This window comes from Leptonychotes weddellii, chromosome 11 (assembly GCF_054177405.1).
Source record: "Leptonychotes weddellii isolate Sample4059 chromosome 11, ASM5417740v2, whole genome shotgun sequence".
NCBI lineage: Eukaryota > Metazoa > Chordata > Mammalia > Carnivora > Phocidae > Leptonychotes > Leptonychotes weddellii.
Genome location: NC_138379.1, coordinates 68,106,264 through 68,124,988, shown reverse-complemented (window position 1 = coordinate 68,124,988; position 18,725 = coordinate 68,106,264). Strand labels below are relative to the sequence as shown.

The 18,725-nt window shown below is 37.9% G+C and overlaps 1 protein-coding gene across 1 annotated transcript in view; it reads right to left on the bottom strand.

The window, feature by feature from the left end:
* Positions 1-18,725, bottom strand: part of ARHGAP42 (Rho GTPase activating protein 42) — a 60,450-nt gene that overhangs the window by 20,533 nt on the left and 21,192 nt on the right. The window contains exons 7-13 of the mRNA XM_081799065.1: positions 14,747-14,809; positions 13,234-13,308; positions 12,433-12,517; positions 11,771-11,829; positions 7,244-7,349; positions 2,620-2,779; positions 1,283-1,427 (exon numbers count right to left, since the gene is read on the bottom strand). Of these exons, the coding sequence (XP_081655191.1) occupies positions 1,283-1,427; positions 2,620-2,779; positions 7,244-7,349; positions 11,771-11,829; positions 12,433-12,517; positions 13,234-13,308; positions 14,747-14,809 (693 nt within the window). The remainder of the gene's footprint in view (positions 1-1,282; positions 1,428-2,619; positions 2,780-7,243; positions 7,350-11,770; positions 11,830-12,432; positions 12,518-13,233; positions 13,309-14,746; positions 14,810-18,725) is intronic.

Sequence of the window (18,725 nt, the reverse complement as noted above, 5' to 3'; positions counted from 1 at the left end):
GTATTAAAGAGGGCACGTTCTGCATGGAGCATTGGGTGTTATACGCAAACAATGAATCATGGAAACACTACATCAAAAACTAATGATGTACTGTATGGTGATTAACATAACAATTAAAAAAAACAACAACTGTAGGGGCGCCTGGGTGGCTCAGTCGTTAAGCGTCTGCCTTCGGCTCAGGTCATGGTCCCGGGGTCCTGGGATCGAGCCCCACATCGGGCTCCCTGCTCTGCGGGAAGCCTGTTTCTCCCTCTCCCTCTCCCCCTGCTTGTGATCCTGCTCTCACTGTGTCTCTCTCTGTCAAATAAATAAATAAAATCTTAAAAAAAAAAAAACAACTGTGGATCTTTGGGGCACTTGGGTGGCTCAGTTGTTAAGTGTCTGCCTTTGTCTCAGGTCATGATCCCAGGGTCCTAGGATTGAGCCCTACACCGGGGCTCCCTGCTTGGCGGGAAGCCTGCTACTCCCTCTCCCACCCCCCCGCTTGTGTTCCTTCTTGCTGTTCTCTTTCTGTCAAATAAATAAATAAAATCTTAAAAAAAAGAAAAAGAAAGGACTTTTTCCTCTTCCTGCTGAGAATATAGCAATGTAAGAAACTGCCTATTTAACTGAATTACTTTTTAATGTTCTTAAAAGTAAGTTTTAAGAAACAAATCAGAAAAACTATAATAAAGTATTCAAACATATATAAATTAAAAATTAGTGTTTTCTGTTAAATACTGACCATGAGAAAAAATTGCAGGGCATGGGGGTGTAGAGTAAAACAAAACAAGTTTAACATGCACCTCGGGCTCAAGCTGCCACCCACTGTGGGGCTTGGTTCAGAACAGCAAGTTAGTGATAATGTGTAGTGTGGTTTCTCTTTGTATTTCTTTTCTCTTTCTCTTTCAGACACTTTGATACCCAAGAGATGATGCTTTAAGGACATAATGTGAAAAGAAGAAAGAAAAGGACTGCTTTAGCCAGACTTTTTCTTGCTTTCTCCTCTACCACTTTGACAATAGGACAAAACCTGCTACAAAGTAGCACTCGATGTACTTAATAGCAGTTGCAGAAAAAAAGGGCACTGAGCAAACTATTTTTTTTCCTTTGTAGCAGTAATGAATTTGTTTGTTCAAAGTACCTTGTAACCATACTGACAAAGAATATATAAATGGGAGGGGAGTGTTGGGGAGACAGTATCAGTAAAACCATCTATTTATTTCTACCCTAAGGTTGGTAAGGTGAGGGAAGGCTAAATCAAAGAATGAAGAAAGCATTTCCCTACAGCAGGCACACTTACTATCAGGTTCTGCCAAGCACGGTGTATACCTCCCTCTAGGCTTCCGGGAACCTGTGGAGAGGCAGATTGCTCGTGTCCTTCGGGATCCAGATCGAGACTGAGGCTGAGGAAGAGGAATGCTTGGGTCTGGGGCAGTATGAAAAATCTACATAAAAAAAAAAAAAAAATTGGACAGAGGTCAATAAAAGGGGGCAACTGCCATTTTCATCATAAAATGGTATTTGTGAGTTAATAAATAATCTTAGAACTATATGCTATTTAATCAGCTTCATGGCAAGAGATGCTTGATATAAAAAATATCCTACAGCAATTATAACTTTCTTTTCCACTTACACTGAGTAATGTCCACTCTCTGGGTTTTCTTTTTTATCTTCCCCAATCTCCCAACAATGAATTTCAGAAGATTTTCCAATAATTTCAAATATGAACAAATGTCTGTGTCAAGACACATTGACTCTTACTATTGTGATATTTTCTTTCTCGCTTCATGCTGAACATAACCTGAAGGGAAGAGGCTCATTCTGTATCATTTCCCCAGCCAAGCAGTTCCTTGCTTCTCAGGAGAAGGTGCTGTCATGCTGTTGGTCCTGAGCTGTCTTGGAACATGACAAGCTGCAGGGAGAAGTCTGAGCACAGCTGCAGGATACAGCCAGGTGGTCTTGGGTTGTGAGTGCTTGCAACCTTAGATAAATGAAGGATATTCTTCTACAGGCACCAAGAAGGGACCCAGGGAAAGAGAGTGCATAGTCTTTCTCTGACAAGGACTAGACCAGGCATAAGTGGATCACAAATGTTTTGCTTTTCAATGGCTGGATTTACTTAATAATCCAATCACTGTGACTTTCCCAATTTCCCATTTCCATAGTTATTCAAAGATCTCAATCTTGTCAAAGAAACCATGTTTAAAGGCCAGAGAGGACTTCAAGACTGTCTCTGGAATTCTTTTGTCTTATTGAGAATATTACTGCTGCTCTAAGTCTAATTCCAGAGAGATAAAAAGGTTAAAACTATACTTGATCACCAAGTGATTCTAACAGATTCTCTGAATATGAGCAAAAAATTCACTACATAAATACTAAAGAAGAAAATCTTGAAAAGTAAATGATGTAAAAGGAAAGCAAACCATTTACCTGGAGGATTCTGAGAAGCACTTAAAAACTAAACAAGAAAAAAAAGAAATCAAAGTCCTCATGAAGAAGCAATTCATACAAAATGTACAAGACTGATACTTTATAAGAATCTGAGATCACAATGAACTCACAGATAATACAAATGAGAAATTCCTTCTTAAAAGCAAGGTACAAGATTTGATACTTCCACATGAAAATTCAACCTACCTTTTCATAGTGCTCGATCAGAATTTCAACCACAATATTCTGAAATTTAATATTCATCATGGCAGCCACAGTTTCTTCTTGTGCTCTCATTAGAGTTGGGCCAAATATGACTCCAAGGTTTGAGACAGTCATGAGATTTTGTTGGCTGTGTAGTGATACTCTGCAAATAAGAGCAATAAAAATAACATAAGTTAAATGTTTAATAATTAGGCAATGTTCTCATTTATCAAATTTGTGGCATAAATAAAATGTAAAATATGCCATGATAGGTTAGTTTTCAGGTTCAACCTGAAAATATGCCATGATAGGTTAGTAGTCAGGTTCAACCACTCCCAATTGGCATATGTGGGTATAGCCTAAAAAGACATAAAAAGGTAACATTAGCTAAGTAAAAATAATTATAAAGCTTGATTAAAGGAATAAATCTTGATATCCTAAATTAAATATAATCACCCTAGAGAGATTATGAGTTGTTAGGGAGTCTCTAGGGTACTATACTTCTTTTAGAACAGATGGTTAAGATTAGATTGGTTGGAATTATATTTGGATACACTGAACATATTGAGAACCTGGTGCCAGGCATTTTCATAGATATTGATTGCATTTAATCCTCCCAGGAAGTCTGTTTTTCCTATTGTAAAGGTTAAAAAAAAGCAAAACTGGGGTGTCTGGGTGGTGCAGTTGGTTAAGTGTCTGACTCTTGGTTCTAGCTCAGGTCATGATCCCAGGGTCCTGGGATGGAGCCCCGAGTTGGGCTCCCCATTCTTCACGAGTCTTCTTGTCTCTCTCCTTCCCCCTCCGTCCCTCCCCGATCCTTCTCACTCTCTCAAATAAGTAAATCTTAAAAAAAAAAAAGCAAAACTCCTAAAGTAAAAATGATGTATTCCATGTAACAGCAAATTGGGAACAAAGATGCTATTTCAGTTCAGGTCTCCTGAATATGTCAGGGGTTTTCTTAAGCTCCCTACATAAGACAACTAGCCAATGTCTTTCTTCTTCCCTTCCCTCCATCCACCCATCCATCCATTCAAAATTTCCCCGGGTGCCTCCTTAGTTGTGGGCACTATGTTAGGTAAACAGTAAGAGAAGGAGATAGGGTAGCATCAGTGCTGGCTTGAAAATGAAAATGAAAGGAAAAGCCTCTGGTATTACTGGCCTTAGCAAAAGTCACCTTATCCCAGTTACTGTCAAAAATGACTTTGACTACTTTAGAAATTAGATATATTCTTTTTTTAAAGATGATTTATTTGAGAGGGTGAGTGCACAGGGGAGCTGGGGGAGAGGCAGGGGAAAGAATCTCAAGCAGACTCCCTGCTGAGTGGGGAGCCCTACTCAGGGCTTGGTCTCAGAACCCTGAAATCATGACCTGAGCCAAAATCAAGAGTCAGACACTTAACCAACTGAGCCACCCAGGCGCCCCAATTGGGCATATTCTTAAGAAAAAACCTCATTCATTTGACCAATCTTCTAGGTTAATACTGCCTTTTCTATCTTACTTCTAGGCACATTGTTAAAATACGAAGTTCTAGAAAGAAGCACAGCACAAGAGTATGTTTATACCTAAGTGTGCATCACTAAATCACTAACTACATTCCAGAAGCAAAAGTAAAATTTTATGGAGAATCCAGGATTTTGAATATTATGCAAATCCTAGCACAGGACAGGAAGAGCTGATTGTCTCACTGACTGAATTTTTCCCTTGTGCCTGACAGAGCACTAGCTAAAAAGCTCTTGGTTAGAATAGGAAAAAGTGGGCGCCTGGGTGGCTCAGTTGGTTAAGCGACTGCCTTCGGCTCAGGTCATGATCCCGGAGTCCCTGGATCAAGTCCCGCATTGGGCTCCCTGCTCAGCAAGGAGCCTGCTTCTCCCTCTGACCCTCCCCCCTCTCATGTACTCTCTCTCATTCTCGCTCTCTCAAATAAATAAATAAATCTTTAAAAAAAAAAAAAAGAATAGGAAAAAGTTTCATTCAACATTTTCTTTTCACATAACCAAATAGTGCTTAGTATGTACTAGAGAATCTACTAAGAGAGCAGTATGTAAAGAATGTCTGGATTTAAAGCTTGGATCCATCCAACTTGGAGGCTGGGTGCAATCTGCCAAGCTATTTACAATCTCTAGGCTTCAGTTTCCTCATCTATAAAGAGTAAGGACCCCTAGAGGGTTGATAAAATTAAATAATGTTATAGGAAATATGATCTCAAAACATTAGTCTTCCTTGTAATTAAATTGGCTTTAGCCACTCTTGCTAAAATGTAAGAGTTCCTGGTAGTGTGAGTAAACTGAAATAAGATTAATATTAAGCTCATGGGGAAAACATTTGAAAATCCTAAAAAAAAATTGGTTTTAAAAAGGAGAGTTTATGACTGTGTTGCTCAGAAGATGGAATATTTGGATGAACAATTTTCACTGAATTTCCTTTCTGCTGAGCTAACTCAATCAATACAGACACTTATCACCCCACATTTCAGCTATTTCTGCACCTCATTCCCTCAATTTGTTGTAGGTAACAGACACCCAACTGCCCTTTTAAATATTCAAAGTTAGAGTTGAAGAAGAGACCACAGATAGCCCTTGTTTTAAAGACAAAAGGATTCTCAGAAAAGAAGTAATGGTTTATACCATGTCTCAAAACTAATTAATGGAGATTTGGAATCAACCTTTTAGTCACTGGTCCTATAGATAGTGACCAATCCAGATCACTGGTCTTAAATTCTCTTTTCTTCAGATATATTAAGGTTGCCAGGGATCAAGAGTGTTATTACTTGTTTGTAGTTTACTTAAGTCACTGGGGATGTGGACACATTCCAATAATACTGCTCATGAGTCAATGGGGACTGACTTAGTATAGGTTCAGGAAAAAAGCCAGGAATGGTGATAAAGGATGGGCAAAAGAATTTTAAGCACTCTTCTATGGCCAGATACTATCCTTTGCTATCCCCTGTACCAAAGCCAGGCACATTCACTATAAGGGGGAAGTCTGAGTTCATCTAACATTCTGGATAATTAAACAAAAACATTTTATGTGCCACTCATGTATCTTTTAAAAGCAGTTTATAAAAGGCTTTGCTAGAAAATTAGCTTGAATACACCAAGAGAATACCCAATACATACAGTGTAGTTAAATTTCATGAAGAAGTCACACAATTCAAAACATAATTCAAGACTAGATTTGACCAAGAATCCTTGTTCATTAACTAAAAGAGGTATTGCCATATGCAACAGTTAATAATGAACTTGAAATGATGCAGTTCCTAGTGGCTTTCCTTCTTATTTCAAGGGGCAGGAGGGCAATTCATATTATCTCATCTGCAGGTTCAGATGAGACTTATTAACATGTTATGTAGCACTATTTCAAATGTGCATGGCTCAAATTAGCATAAACTGGGTTACTACTTGTAGTAAGCAACTAAGCAGGAATCATTTAATTGTGAATCATAATACTCGCTAAGATGGAAAATATCCTTATTTGTATATGAGCCTGAAAGGGAATTCTTAAGTTTAAAACCTGAATTTGGGGGCAACTGGATGGCTCAGTCAGTTAAGCGTCCGACATTTGGTTTCGGCTCAGGTCATGATCTCAGGGTCATGAGATCAAGCCCTGTGTCAGGCTCTGTGCTCAGTGGGCAGACTGCTGGAGATCCTCTCCCTCTTCTTCTCCCTCTATCCTCCCCATCCTCTCTAATAAATAAATAAGTCTTAAAAAAAAAATAAAATCTGAATTTGGACTTTTGTTTATAGTAGGATGGCAAGTATGTGTGTGTGTGTGTGTGTGTGTGTGTGTGTGTGTGTGTGTATGAAAGAGAATCTTTAGACAGATTTATGAGGCCACAGTACCCAGATATTTAATCAAACATAATTCTAGATGATTTATGAAGGTATTTTTTTTGCATAAAATTAACATTTATATCAGTAGACTCAGAGTAAAGCAGATTATCCTCCATATGAGTGGGCCTCATTCAATCAGTTGAAAGTCTTAAAAAGACTGAGGTCCTCTGAGTAGAAGGGGATTCTGCTTTCAGACTGCCTTGGATTGGAGCTGCAATGTTAACTCTTCCCTGAGTCTCCAGACTACCAGCTGCCCTGCACACTTCAGACTTACCAGCCTTCACAATAGTGCAGGCCAGTTCCTTGCAACCAATCTCTCTTATATATATGCACACAATACACACATGCACACACACTACACACACACACACTACACACACACACACTACACACACACTATACACACACACAATACACACACACACTATACACACACACACTATACACACACACACTATACACACACACACAATACACACACACACACACTGAGGGTTCTAGAGGGGAGGGGGTGGGAGGATGGGTTAGCCTGGTGGTGGGTATTGAGGAGGGCACATTCTGCATGGAGCACTGGGTGTTATGCACAAACAATGAATCATGGAACACTTCATCTAAAACTAATGATGTAATGTATGGGGATTAACATAACAATAAAAAAATTTTTAAAAAAAGCATATTCAATAGACTGATTATAATAACAATGTTACAGTACCATCATACACTTTAGAAAGACATGAAAAGTCTAACTTTAACATTGAACAAGTAGTTAGGTGAAGAACATAAATCAGAGAATTACTTGACGAGGTGCTTTATTAAGATGTCCAGCATCTCTCTGTTTTTTTCTGGCAATTTGTGCACCAATGCATGTACAGCTTCCACCCGGTAGTTTTGGTCATCAGATTCTATAACATAAAGGTTGCAAATGGTCAAGTTTCAATTGCATTCAAACGTGTAAATAAACATTAGTAATCTAAACATTATAAACACTCCCACCCTCATGCCTTACAAACGTTGCTTTATGCAGTAAGTATTATTACTATCACTGGCTTAGAGCGGTTGAGTAACCTAACCATGGTCATGAAGTTAGTTAAGAAGTCAAACTAACCCAGTTCTATCTAATCCAGACCTGTGCTCATAGCCACTGGACTTCCATACAACCATAACTCATCACCTGCAATGTGAGTGATCACAGAAATTGTTACAGATGGCCTAATGTGCCAGGCAATATAATATACTTTATCACACATAAAACTTCCTAGTGACTCCATCAGACAAAGGAAGAAAGTATTTCTTTCCAAATTTTATAGATTTAAAGAGAACAGGGAATTACTGTTCTGAGGTGTCAGGATTATTATGCAAACAGAGGCCTGATAGATTTTAAGTGCACATTGACAATGGTAAATCTGAAAAGTGAAAAACCATCTAAAGGAAGACTAGTCTAGTCTGCCAGGCAAAAGCCAACATGCTGACATGTCTGCTAGAGAAACATCTAACACTTCAGAATGAAGAACCTATTAACATGCTCTTACTATAATAAACAAATTCTATGGTGACTACCTACCCTGCCAAGCCCTTTCTCTGAAAAGTGCTCAACAGGAGGTGAGGAAAGAGCATGCATGGCTCACGCTGGGCCAAACACAAAGTCTCCCAGGGGTTGGAATGGAGACACCAAAACTGTGATCTGTCTGCTTAGCTATGTGAAAAGGCATATCGTGTAAGACCAGGGTTGACATGACCAAATGTGCTCCAAAGCCAAGAAAACCCGACTGGAAAGGGAGATACGAATAAGGCAGATATGCAGCAAAGAACAGAGAGGAGAGACCCTCCTAAAAGGATGGGAAGAGAAATACCAATTCCCAGTTTTGCAGCTCCTAGCTATAGGCCTGTGGAAAGCCTAATCCATACTCTGCCAGGGAATCTGTGAGACACCTTGTAATTTCTGAAAAACTTCCCCTTTTTACAGAGCTGAATTTCCAAATAATACCTAATTTTATTATCTTATTATCTGATACATGGTAATATCCTTGACCCAGACAAAAGATTAATTCTTATCTATAAGAATATATTTTAATTATCATGGTAGTGAATTATTTATTTGCCATGGAAATAGAGAAAAATAGCTTACAACCAAATGTTTCTATTAAAACAAGCTGTTCATTTTAGCTACTTAGCTAGGTGGCTCAAATGCCATTTGTTTAATTAACACAAAATTTCTGTAAGAAAGAGTTCTAGGGTAAGAGTCAAAAAAATTGGCTTGTAGCCCTGATTTTGCCATCAATTTACTAGTGTCCTTGGACAAAGTCACTGGCCCACTCAGGGACCTAGTCAATAAAATGAGAGGTCAGACTATACATTTTCTGAGGTTTTGTTCATCTAATAAGGATAGATTTCAATGAAGAGAATATAGAGTGGAAAGCTTTCAGGAGAAAGCTAAGTGGTACAGATGTTTATGAGATCATGTGGTCAGTCATGTATGCTGGATTGAAAACCAAGTCACTCAATGTTATCTGACACTTATCAGCAGACATTTCCTGTGACATTACAATGTGTGGTAATAAATTAATGTAACTGCTTTCTTTCTTGGGACTGTGAAAAATACTTGGTACAGTCATACCTCATACATCTTAACAATGAATTGCTAATTCCTAATGGTTAAATGTTGTGATGGGCTCAGATGGCAACCCTGCACTTTGGTTTTAATGTTTTAAAAGTACGTATTTCTGATTTCTCAGCTTACATGTTTTCACTGAGCCCCTCCCCACAATTTTTGAATTAAGCCTATCTATATATATTCCATTATAGCAATCATAGACCCAAAGAAATGACATAGATATGTGATCATTATTAATAAATAGGGGGAAAAGGATTGATGGAAGTGCCTGTTACCTGCCAAAAATACCTGACTCTTCTCTCCAGATTTAGGAATACAGCATGTAAGTATGAGTAGGTCGCACACCTGACTGTACATATTTGTAGTCTTATCTATTTAACCCTAAGGTTGCTCTTATAAGAAACTAACATCAATTGAGTAAAACGTAACTAAAATAATTCCTCTTAGCACCCTAATGAAGTCTTATTAAGTGGCAAAATATTCTAATTCATTCTGCAATTTCTTTAAATCAAGCTAAGTGTACTCTTGATTCCCTTCATCTATTTCCCCTATCCTCCACCCACCTCTCCTCTGGCAACCACCAGTTTGTTCTCTGTATTTAAGAGTGTTCCTTTTTTTGTTTGGTTTCTTAAATTCCACATATGAATGAAATCATATAGTATTGGTCTTTCTCTGTCTGACTTATTTTACTTAGTATTAGACTCTCTAGGTCCATCCATGTTGTTGCACAGGTCAAGATTTCATTCTCTCTTGTGGTTTAGTAATATTCCATTGTGCATACATACCACATCTTCTTTATCCATTCATCTATCGATGGACACTTCTGTTGTTGCCATGTCTTGGCTTTTGTAAATAATGTTGCAATGAATGTAACGGTGCACATATCTTTCTGAATTGGTGTTTTCATTTTCTTTGGGTAGATATCCAGTAGTCGAATTACTGGATCGTATGGTAGTTCTATTCTTAATATTTTGAGGAACCCTCATACTGTTTTCCAGAGTGGCTGCACCAGTTTGCATTCCCACCAACAATGCGAGAGGGTTCCCATTTCTCCACATCCTCGCCAACACCTGTTGCTTCCTGTGTTGTTAATTTTAGCCATTCTGACTGGTGAGAGGTGATAGCTCATTGTAGTTTTGATTTGTATTTCCCTGATGATGAGTGATGTTGAGCATCTTTGCATGTGTTTATTGTCCATCTGTATGTCTGCTTTGGAAAAATGTCTACTCAGGGACTTTGCCTCTTTTTTAATCAAATTGTTTTTCTAGTGTTGAGTTGTGTAAGTTCTTTATATATTTTGGATATTAACCCCTTATCAGATATATCATTTGCAAATATTTTCTCCCCTTCAGTAGGTTGCCTTTTTGTTTTGTTGATGATTTCCTTTATTGCTCAAACTTTTTTATTTTGGTGTAGTCCCAATTGTTTAATTTTGCTTTTTGTTTCCCTTGCCAGAGAACACATATCTAGAAAAATGTTTCTCCAGTCAAGGTCAAAGAGCTACTGCCTATGTCTTCTCCTACTTTTATGGTTTTAAGTCTCACATTTAGGTCTTTAATCCATCATTCACAATTTCCTACTTGTTTACAAACTGTACTGCCAGCTATTAAGTATCAAATGACAAAACTAAGAGGCAACCCATGGAATGGGAGAAGATATTTGCAAATGACATTACGGATAAAGGGCTGGTATCCAAGATCTTTAAAGAACTTCTCAAACTCAACACCCAAAAAACAAATAATCCAGTCAATAAATGGGCCAAAGACATGAACACACACGTCTCCAAAGGCATAGAAATGGCTAACAGACACATGAAAAAATGTTCAACATCACTAGCCATCAGGGAAATACAAATCAAATCCACAATGAGATACTACCTTACATCAGTTAGAATGGCAAAACAAGACAGGAAACAACAGATGTTGGTGAGGGTGTGGAGAAAGGGGAACCTCTTACTGTTGGTGGGAATGCAGGCTGGTACAGCCACTCTGGAAAACAGAATGGAATTTCTTCAAGATGTTAAAAATAGAGCTACCTATGACCCAGCAAAAGATACAGATGTAGTGAAATGAAGGGGCACCTGCACCCCAATGTTCATAGCAGCAATGTCCACAATAGCGAAACTGTGGAAGGAGCCGAGATGCCCTTCAACAGATGACTAGATAAAGAAGATGTGGTCCATATATACAGTGGAATATTACTCAGCCATTAGAAAGGACGAGTACCCACCATTTGCATCGACATGGATGGAACTGGAAGGGATGATGCTAAGTGAAATAAGTCAAGCAGGGAAAGACAATTATCATATGGTTTCACTCATGTGAATATAAGGAATAGTGCAGAGGACCACAGGGGAAGGGAGGGAAGAAATCAGAGAGGGAGACAAACCATGAGAGACTCTGGACTCTGGGAGACAAACTGAGGGTTACAGAAGGGAGGGGGACGGGAGGATGGGGTAACTGGGTGATGGGTATTAAAAGGGGCACGTGTGGTGATGAGCACGGGGTGTTATACCCAACTAATGAATTGCTGAACACTACATCAAAAACTATATGCTGGCTAATTGAACATAATGAAAAAAAAAAGTATCAGATTGACAGTTTCTTAAGCAAAATACAGGAAAATCTTAACTAGTTCATTTAAATTTATACCTCTAAGTGATAGAGCATAAAACTACATCAATTATAATACATCCAACGGAAGTGTACTTACTAACTGCAACAATAAAATCTTTGTGTAACTTGTAAGTCATCAGTGGTTCTGCAAGGCATCTGCAATGGATAAAGAAGCAGGCATTAGAATGGCAATATTTTTTTTATTTTCCCTGAACTTTCAGTGTTTCTCTAAGAGTTGGGTGATTAAGGAGTATGATCAAGACCTAGTAGGGCCGCTCCAGGCAGTCCCAAAATGCAGACCTCGAAGACACCAAAGCCCTTTAGCACTTCTTGGCATAATTGTACTAAAAAGGATGGCTGGAAAATCATTTTGTCACTGTGAGAACTACTGAACAACAACAGCAAAATACCTCTCAGATATGGGGACAATAGTTAAATAAAAAACAAAAACAAAACAAAAAACAACTTTCAATTTCAGCTTTAAAAAAAATACATGAAAACACCACATTCAAATTTAATATGAAACAAAGCATTATTTAGTATTCCTAAAATACTGCAGCCTGTTTATTATTTGAAAAAGCATGTATAAGTTCCAAAACACTAAATATAAATATCACCACCTTGTGCTATTTCACCTGAAGTGAAGGTATTGCTCTAAATAGTGAAGTTCATGCACAGGATCTCCAAGGAATCACATGGCAACTGCCCAAGGAGGTAAGAGAGACATCACATGCAGAGTAGGAGTTCAACCTTCCTTACCTGAGGTAGTTTTTCAGTCCACTTGTTATTGTCTTATTATCCCACAATTCAATATCAATGTCAATATCAGGAGGGGATTTTGGAGCTGAAAAGAGTAAAAAATAAGATGTTTAAACTGCAATTCAAAACATCACTCACACCATAAAGAAGATGTACACAAATGTAAGTAGGCCAAAGAGAGAGACATTTATTTCTTAGAGTGCCAACAGATTTAAAGTTTTGAATTGTTGTTTGTGCGAACTAGTGCAAATCTCACTCTGATGCTTTATAAACCTCAAAGACTTCTTGTGGAATAACAGTGTTCCAAATCAAATTATTATCAATTGCTAACATCACAGAGCACTTACCATCTGCCAGGCATGCTTCCAAGTACATTATATGAATTAACATATCCAATCCTCATACTTCTCAATGAGGCAGGCACTATTATTATCCCCATTTTATGAATGAGAAGGTTGAGGCACAAAGAGTTTAAACAAATTACCCAAGGTCACAAAGCTTTTAAGTGGCAAGTCAGGATTCCAAGCTAGGTAATCTTTGAATCCAGCACCCATAAATCTCAATGCACCTCTAGCTAATCAAAGAACACTTGAGAAAAAGTCCAACATTATAAAAAGGACCCCTCCCAAATTCTGACTGTTCATCTATTATAACTGAACATTAAAAACTGAATGCAAATATTAACTTTAAATATTACTTGAAAATATTCAAAGGCAAGCAATAGTATAATTCTCAAAGAAAGCTATGGTTTGGATTATCTATAATACAAAAATTAAGTAACCAGCTTCATCCAAAACTTACAAAATGTTGTGTTCATGAGTTTCTGAACTTTGGAGTTTACTCCTCCTATTCGGTAGAGGCCTAAAATAGTGATGCCTAATGAGAAGGAAAAATCACAAGAAAATGGCTTGAGACCAGCAGCACAAGTACAGAATGTTAAAAACCTTAGGCATATACCTATACAGAATTTGAAAGCTACTTGTCCAATTTTGCAGTCTAACTTCAGCAAATCTACCCTGGAAACACCCATCACACATATATTTCTCAGAGCAGACACTGAACAGTGTCTGAAAGTCTTTTGAAGATCTTTAAAGTAGCAAAGTACCCCTGTTCATTCACCACTATTTGAATACAAAAAGCATCAAAGATGGGAAATGATAATCAGGACTTCTCATCCTCTATTTCTTCAGTCATGGAGTCCTGCATGTTGAAGAGTTGGAAGGCTTTTACATTTTCATTTTGAAGATGAGGAAACAGATTCAGAGAATTTAAGAAACATACTTAGCTTCTCAAAACTTCTAAGTGGCAGCACCAAAATCTGAGCCTAAGTTCACAGAATTTCAAAGCCCAATATGAGTTTTGCTAAAGCAAAGTTTTCCTGGAAGGGAAAGAGTGTAATAGGCACTGGAGTGGGCTTCAGGTGAGAGGTCATGACTAGAGAGAGGAAAGGTGCTATAATTGTGACCGTGACTGAAATCACTGAGGGAAATAATATAAGGAAGGAGGAAGACCAGCTCCTTAAGAATGTTATCCCACTAAAGCTTGAAAAAAAATCAAAGAAGTGGTTATAGTAATAAATAACACAAAGTCTATCAATAAGAAGTAAAGCAAGCCTTTATTAGGAAAGATCATTAAAAAGAAATACAGTGAAAGACATGTATCATATGACCTCACTGATATGAGGAATTCTTAATCTCAAGAAACAAACTGAGGGTTGCTGGAGTGGTGGGGGGTGGGAGGGATGGGGTGGCTGGGTGATAGACATTGGGTAGGGTATGTGTTATGGTGAGCGCTGTGAATTGTGCAAGACTGTTGAATCACAGATCTGTACCTCTGAAACAAATAATACATTATATGTTAAAAAAAAAAAAGATAGCAGGAGAAGAATGAAGGAGGGAAATCGGAGGGGGAGATGAACCATGAGAGATGGACTCTGAAAAACAAACTGAGGGTTCTAGAGGGGAGGGGGATGGGAGGATGGGTTAGCCTGGTGATGGGTATTAAAGAGCGCACGTTCTGCATGGAGCACTGGGTGTTATATGCAAACAATGAATCATGGAACACTACATCAAAAACTAATGATGTAATGTATGGTGATTAACATAACATAACAATAAAAAACTACAGTATGATTTTTGGTAAAGTTCAAGCTATAGTTTTTTGTATATGTAGATAATTTATAAATTTATATAGTTCTTAAAGTTAATTTCATGTTAATGATGAAACACATCCTCATTTTTTGAGAGGTTTCTATATAAGAATGAACTACATGAACTACATAACAGTAACAATGTACCTGTCAGGCAACACTTACCTCTTGTTTCCACAGCTTGAATGCATTTTCTCACAAAGTTGAACCCTGCTTCATTTAAGTACACTGAAAAAAGAAAATCACAGTAAGGGTTTATGCCCAACTTCCATTACCCCTTAGTTGGCTCTGCTGTTTTAGGACTTAATGGCACAGTTTTAGTTAGTCTGAATCTTTATTTTGGGGTAGAAGTAGAGAGGTTCGCAGTCACCAAAGTTACTACATAAACTTGCTTCCTTAGAATACACAGATCCTTCATAGAAGGCAAATATGTTACACTGATCCTGTCCATTTTTTCTAAAATTAGCCTTATCTTTTGTTACATGTTATTCCAGATGATAGAAGCAAATGTACTAAGAAAAAAAACCTTTATTATGTGTTGGTAATTATATTACAAAGCTAGTCACATATTCTTTTTCATGGGATTCTCAAAACATTATGAAGTAGAGAGATAGCTTTGTAATCTTAAGATGGTTCACCAGGTTGCTGAAAATTTCACTTTGTTCCAAGCTTGTGAACCAGAATTCTAACACAGATCTCCTGAATCCAAGTCCAATATTCTTCTCACTGCATTTTTTATCATATGCAAAGTAATTCAAAATACATTTAGTCAACCAAAACTCCCCCAAAGATCCTACATTACGAAATAGCAATTTATTTTCACTGCTTTTGCTAGATTTTTAAACCTGTTCTAATTTTCTTAAGTTTTGAAACCAGATCAAATTAGATTATTTGTTTTTAAAAAAAGGATTTAACTTAAGAATATCAAGTAATACCCTGAGGAAAGATTCAAATGTTTTCTTGGTACTATAATGAAAATTTTCATCATATGTGGTAGAGATATATTTCTTAATATTCTCAAATTATATATGAAAATAATTCAAATCAATAAAAAACTAAACTGGCTTCCAATTAAAGATGGTGTATTAGAAGGAGGCTGGAAGATGGTGGAGTAAGGGGACCCTAAGCTCACCTCATCTCATGGATACAACTAGATAACACTCACACCAGTGTAAATAACCCAGAAAATGAAGACTGGCAAAACAAACTCCACAACCAAAGGCAGAGAAAAGTCCACATCGAAGAGGGTAGAAAAGGTGGAGACATGGTGGGGAGCAAAACAGAGGTGGCCATCTGTGATCAGGAGGGAGCCACAGGCACAGAGAAGGGTGAGAAACAGACTAACACACCAGGAAGCTTGCATGGGAGAGACGAATCCTCCTAACATTTGGTTTTGAAAGCAAGAGGAGCTGAATTTACTGACTTCTTACAAATAAGAAGGACTTAAAGCCTGGAAGCTTAAAAATCAGCTGGCTCCATTTTGGAAGAGGCTGAAGGCAGAAGGAAGATGAGTCCCTGCCCTTAAAGAGACAGCATGACAAACAGCCCTCCAAAAACAGGGTAGAAGCAGTACTTTGAAAAACACCTGGGGTGTACAGTAGGGAGAGTTATTTACTCATCTCAGAGCATGTCCAGAGTAAGACTCTTCCAGGAACAAAGGAGCTGGCAGGTGCCACTCCCCTTCCCCACGCTTAACATAAACACATGGGCACCTGCAGAAACCAGCAGGAATTTCCCTACATAATTTTCTTACACCAAGCCCCACACCCTAGTGATTTGGCACATCCACCCTTTCCACTCATGCTTGCATCAGTCCCAGCACCACAGGCCACCCCCCTCAGAAATCCAGCGCAAACTTTGCCAACACTACATCTTTCCACCCATGCATTTTGCAAGACTGTGGTTCTGGCAGTAGCAGCTGTAAGCCTTGTGGAAGTTCGAGGAGCACCTTGTTAAAACTGCACAACCCACTCACAAGGCCCGGGTCCTGGAAGCTACAGGTCTCAGGTCTCATTTCATAAGCAGAGCACACCTTGTTAAAACTGCATACCACACCCCCACCAGGGACAAAATGCTGCCCACAACAGGCAAAGAGAGCCTCTGCAGACAACTGGACTGAAGGAAAAAGCAGCCAGGACAAAACAGCAAAGCACATGCAACACACATAGGAGACACCACCTGAAGCATCGGGCTCTGGGGAAGAGGGGAAACTGCACTGCAGGGCACTACAGGACCTCTTCTTCATAAGACCACTACATTCAAGAGGAGTAGACGTAGCTGACTTTCCTGACACAAAGAAACAGACACAGAGGCAAAATGAGGAGACAGAGAAATATATCCCAAATGGATTAAACAAACCCACAAAAACGACAGTAAGAGACCTAAGAGAAATGGAGTAATACACCTGACAGAGAATTTAAAGTAATGATCATAAAGATACCCACTGTACTTGAGAAAAGAGTGGAGAATGTAAGTGAGATGCTTAACAAAGAGATAAAAAAGAACAAATCAGAGATGAATAAAACAATAAACGGAATTAAAAATACACTAGATGGAATAAATAGCAGGCTAGAGGAAGCAGAGGAATGAATGAGCAACCTGAAAGAAAAAAAATTATGCAAAATGAGAAAAGACTTAGGGAACTCAGCTACTTCATCAAGTGTAATAACATTTGCATTATAGGGATTCCATAAGAACAATAAAAGGGTTCAGAAAATTTATGTGAAGAAATACTAGCTAAAAAGTTTCCAAATCTGGGAAAGGAAACAGATATCCAGATCCAGGTGGCAAATAGATACCCAGATCCAGGAGGCAGAGGTCCCCCCGCCAAAATCAACTCAAAGAGGTCAACACCAAGACACAAAGTAATTAAAATGGCAAAAAGTAGTGATAAAGAATTTTAAAAGCAGCAAGACAAAAGAAGATAGTTACACACTAGGGAAATGCTATAAGGCTATGAGTGGATTTTTCAGCAGAAACTTTGGAGGACAAAAGCAAGTGGCATGATATATTGAAAGTGCTAACAGGAAAAAATATGCAGCCAAAAATACTCTTTTTAGCAACACTATCATTCAGAATAGGAGAGATTCTCAGACAAACAAAAGCTAAAGTAGTTCATGTTCACTAAACCAGTCCTACAAAAATATTAAGGAAACACATGGAGTGGAAAGGAAAGACCATAAGTAAGAGTATGAAAAGAAGGAAACACAAAAGCAGTAAAAATAAGTATATCTGTAAAAATCAGTGAAAGAACTCATAAAATAAAAGGACGTGAAATAGGACACCATATACCTGAAAAATGGGGATAAGAAGAAAGAATGAGTTCTAATTTAAGCGACCATCTACTGAATATAGGCTGCTATATGCAGAAGATGTTCTATACAACCCTAATGGTAACCACAAATCAAAACACAATAACAGATACACAAAGAATAGAGAGAAAGAAATCCAAGTTTATCACTAAAAAGTGTGAAAGAGAGCAAGAGAAGAAAGAATCATAGAAAAACTACAAAAATGACCACAAAAAAGTAACAAAATAGCAATAAATACATATCTATCAATAATTACTTTGAAAGTAAATGGACTAAAAGCTCAATCAAAAGATGGAATGGGTAGAAAAACAAGCCCATCAATATGTTGCCTATATAGACTCCTTTCAGAACTGATGACACATGCAGATTGAAAGTGAGGGGCTGGAAAGATATTTACCATGCAAATGGATGTCAAAATAAAAGCAGGGCAGTTATACTTACATCAGATGAAATAGACTTTAAAACAAAGACAGTAACAAGAGAATAATGACACTATATAATAATAATAACAATCCAACAAGAGGATATAACAATTCTAAATATTTATGCACCCAACATGAGAGTACCCAAATACATAAAACAGTTAATAACAAACAAAGGAACTAACTGATAAATTAATAGTAGGGGATTTTAATACCCCACTTACATCAATGGACAGAGCATATAAACAGAAAATCAACAAGAAAACACTGGCTTATTTGCAACGACGTGGATGGAACTGGAGGGTATTATGCTGAGCAAAATAAGTCAATCAGAGAAAGACATGTATCATATGACCTCACTGATATGAGGAATTCTTAATCTCAGGAAACAAACTGAGGGTTGCTGGAGTG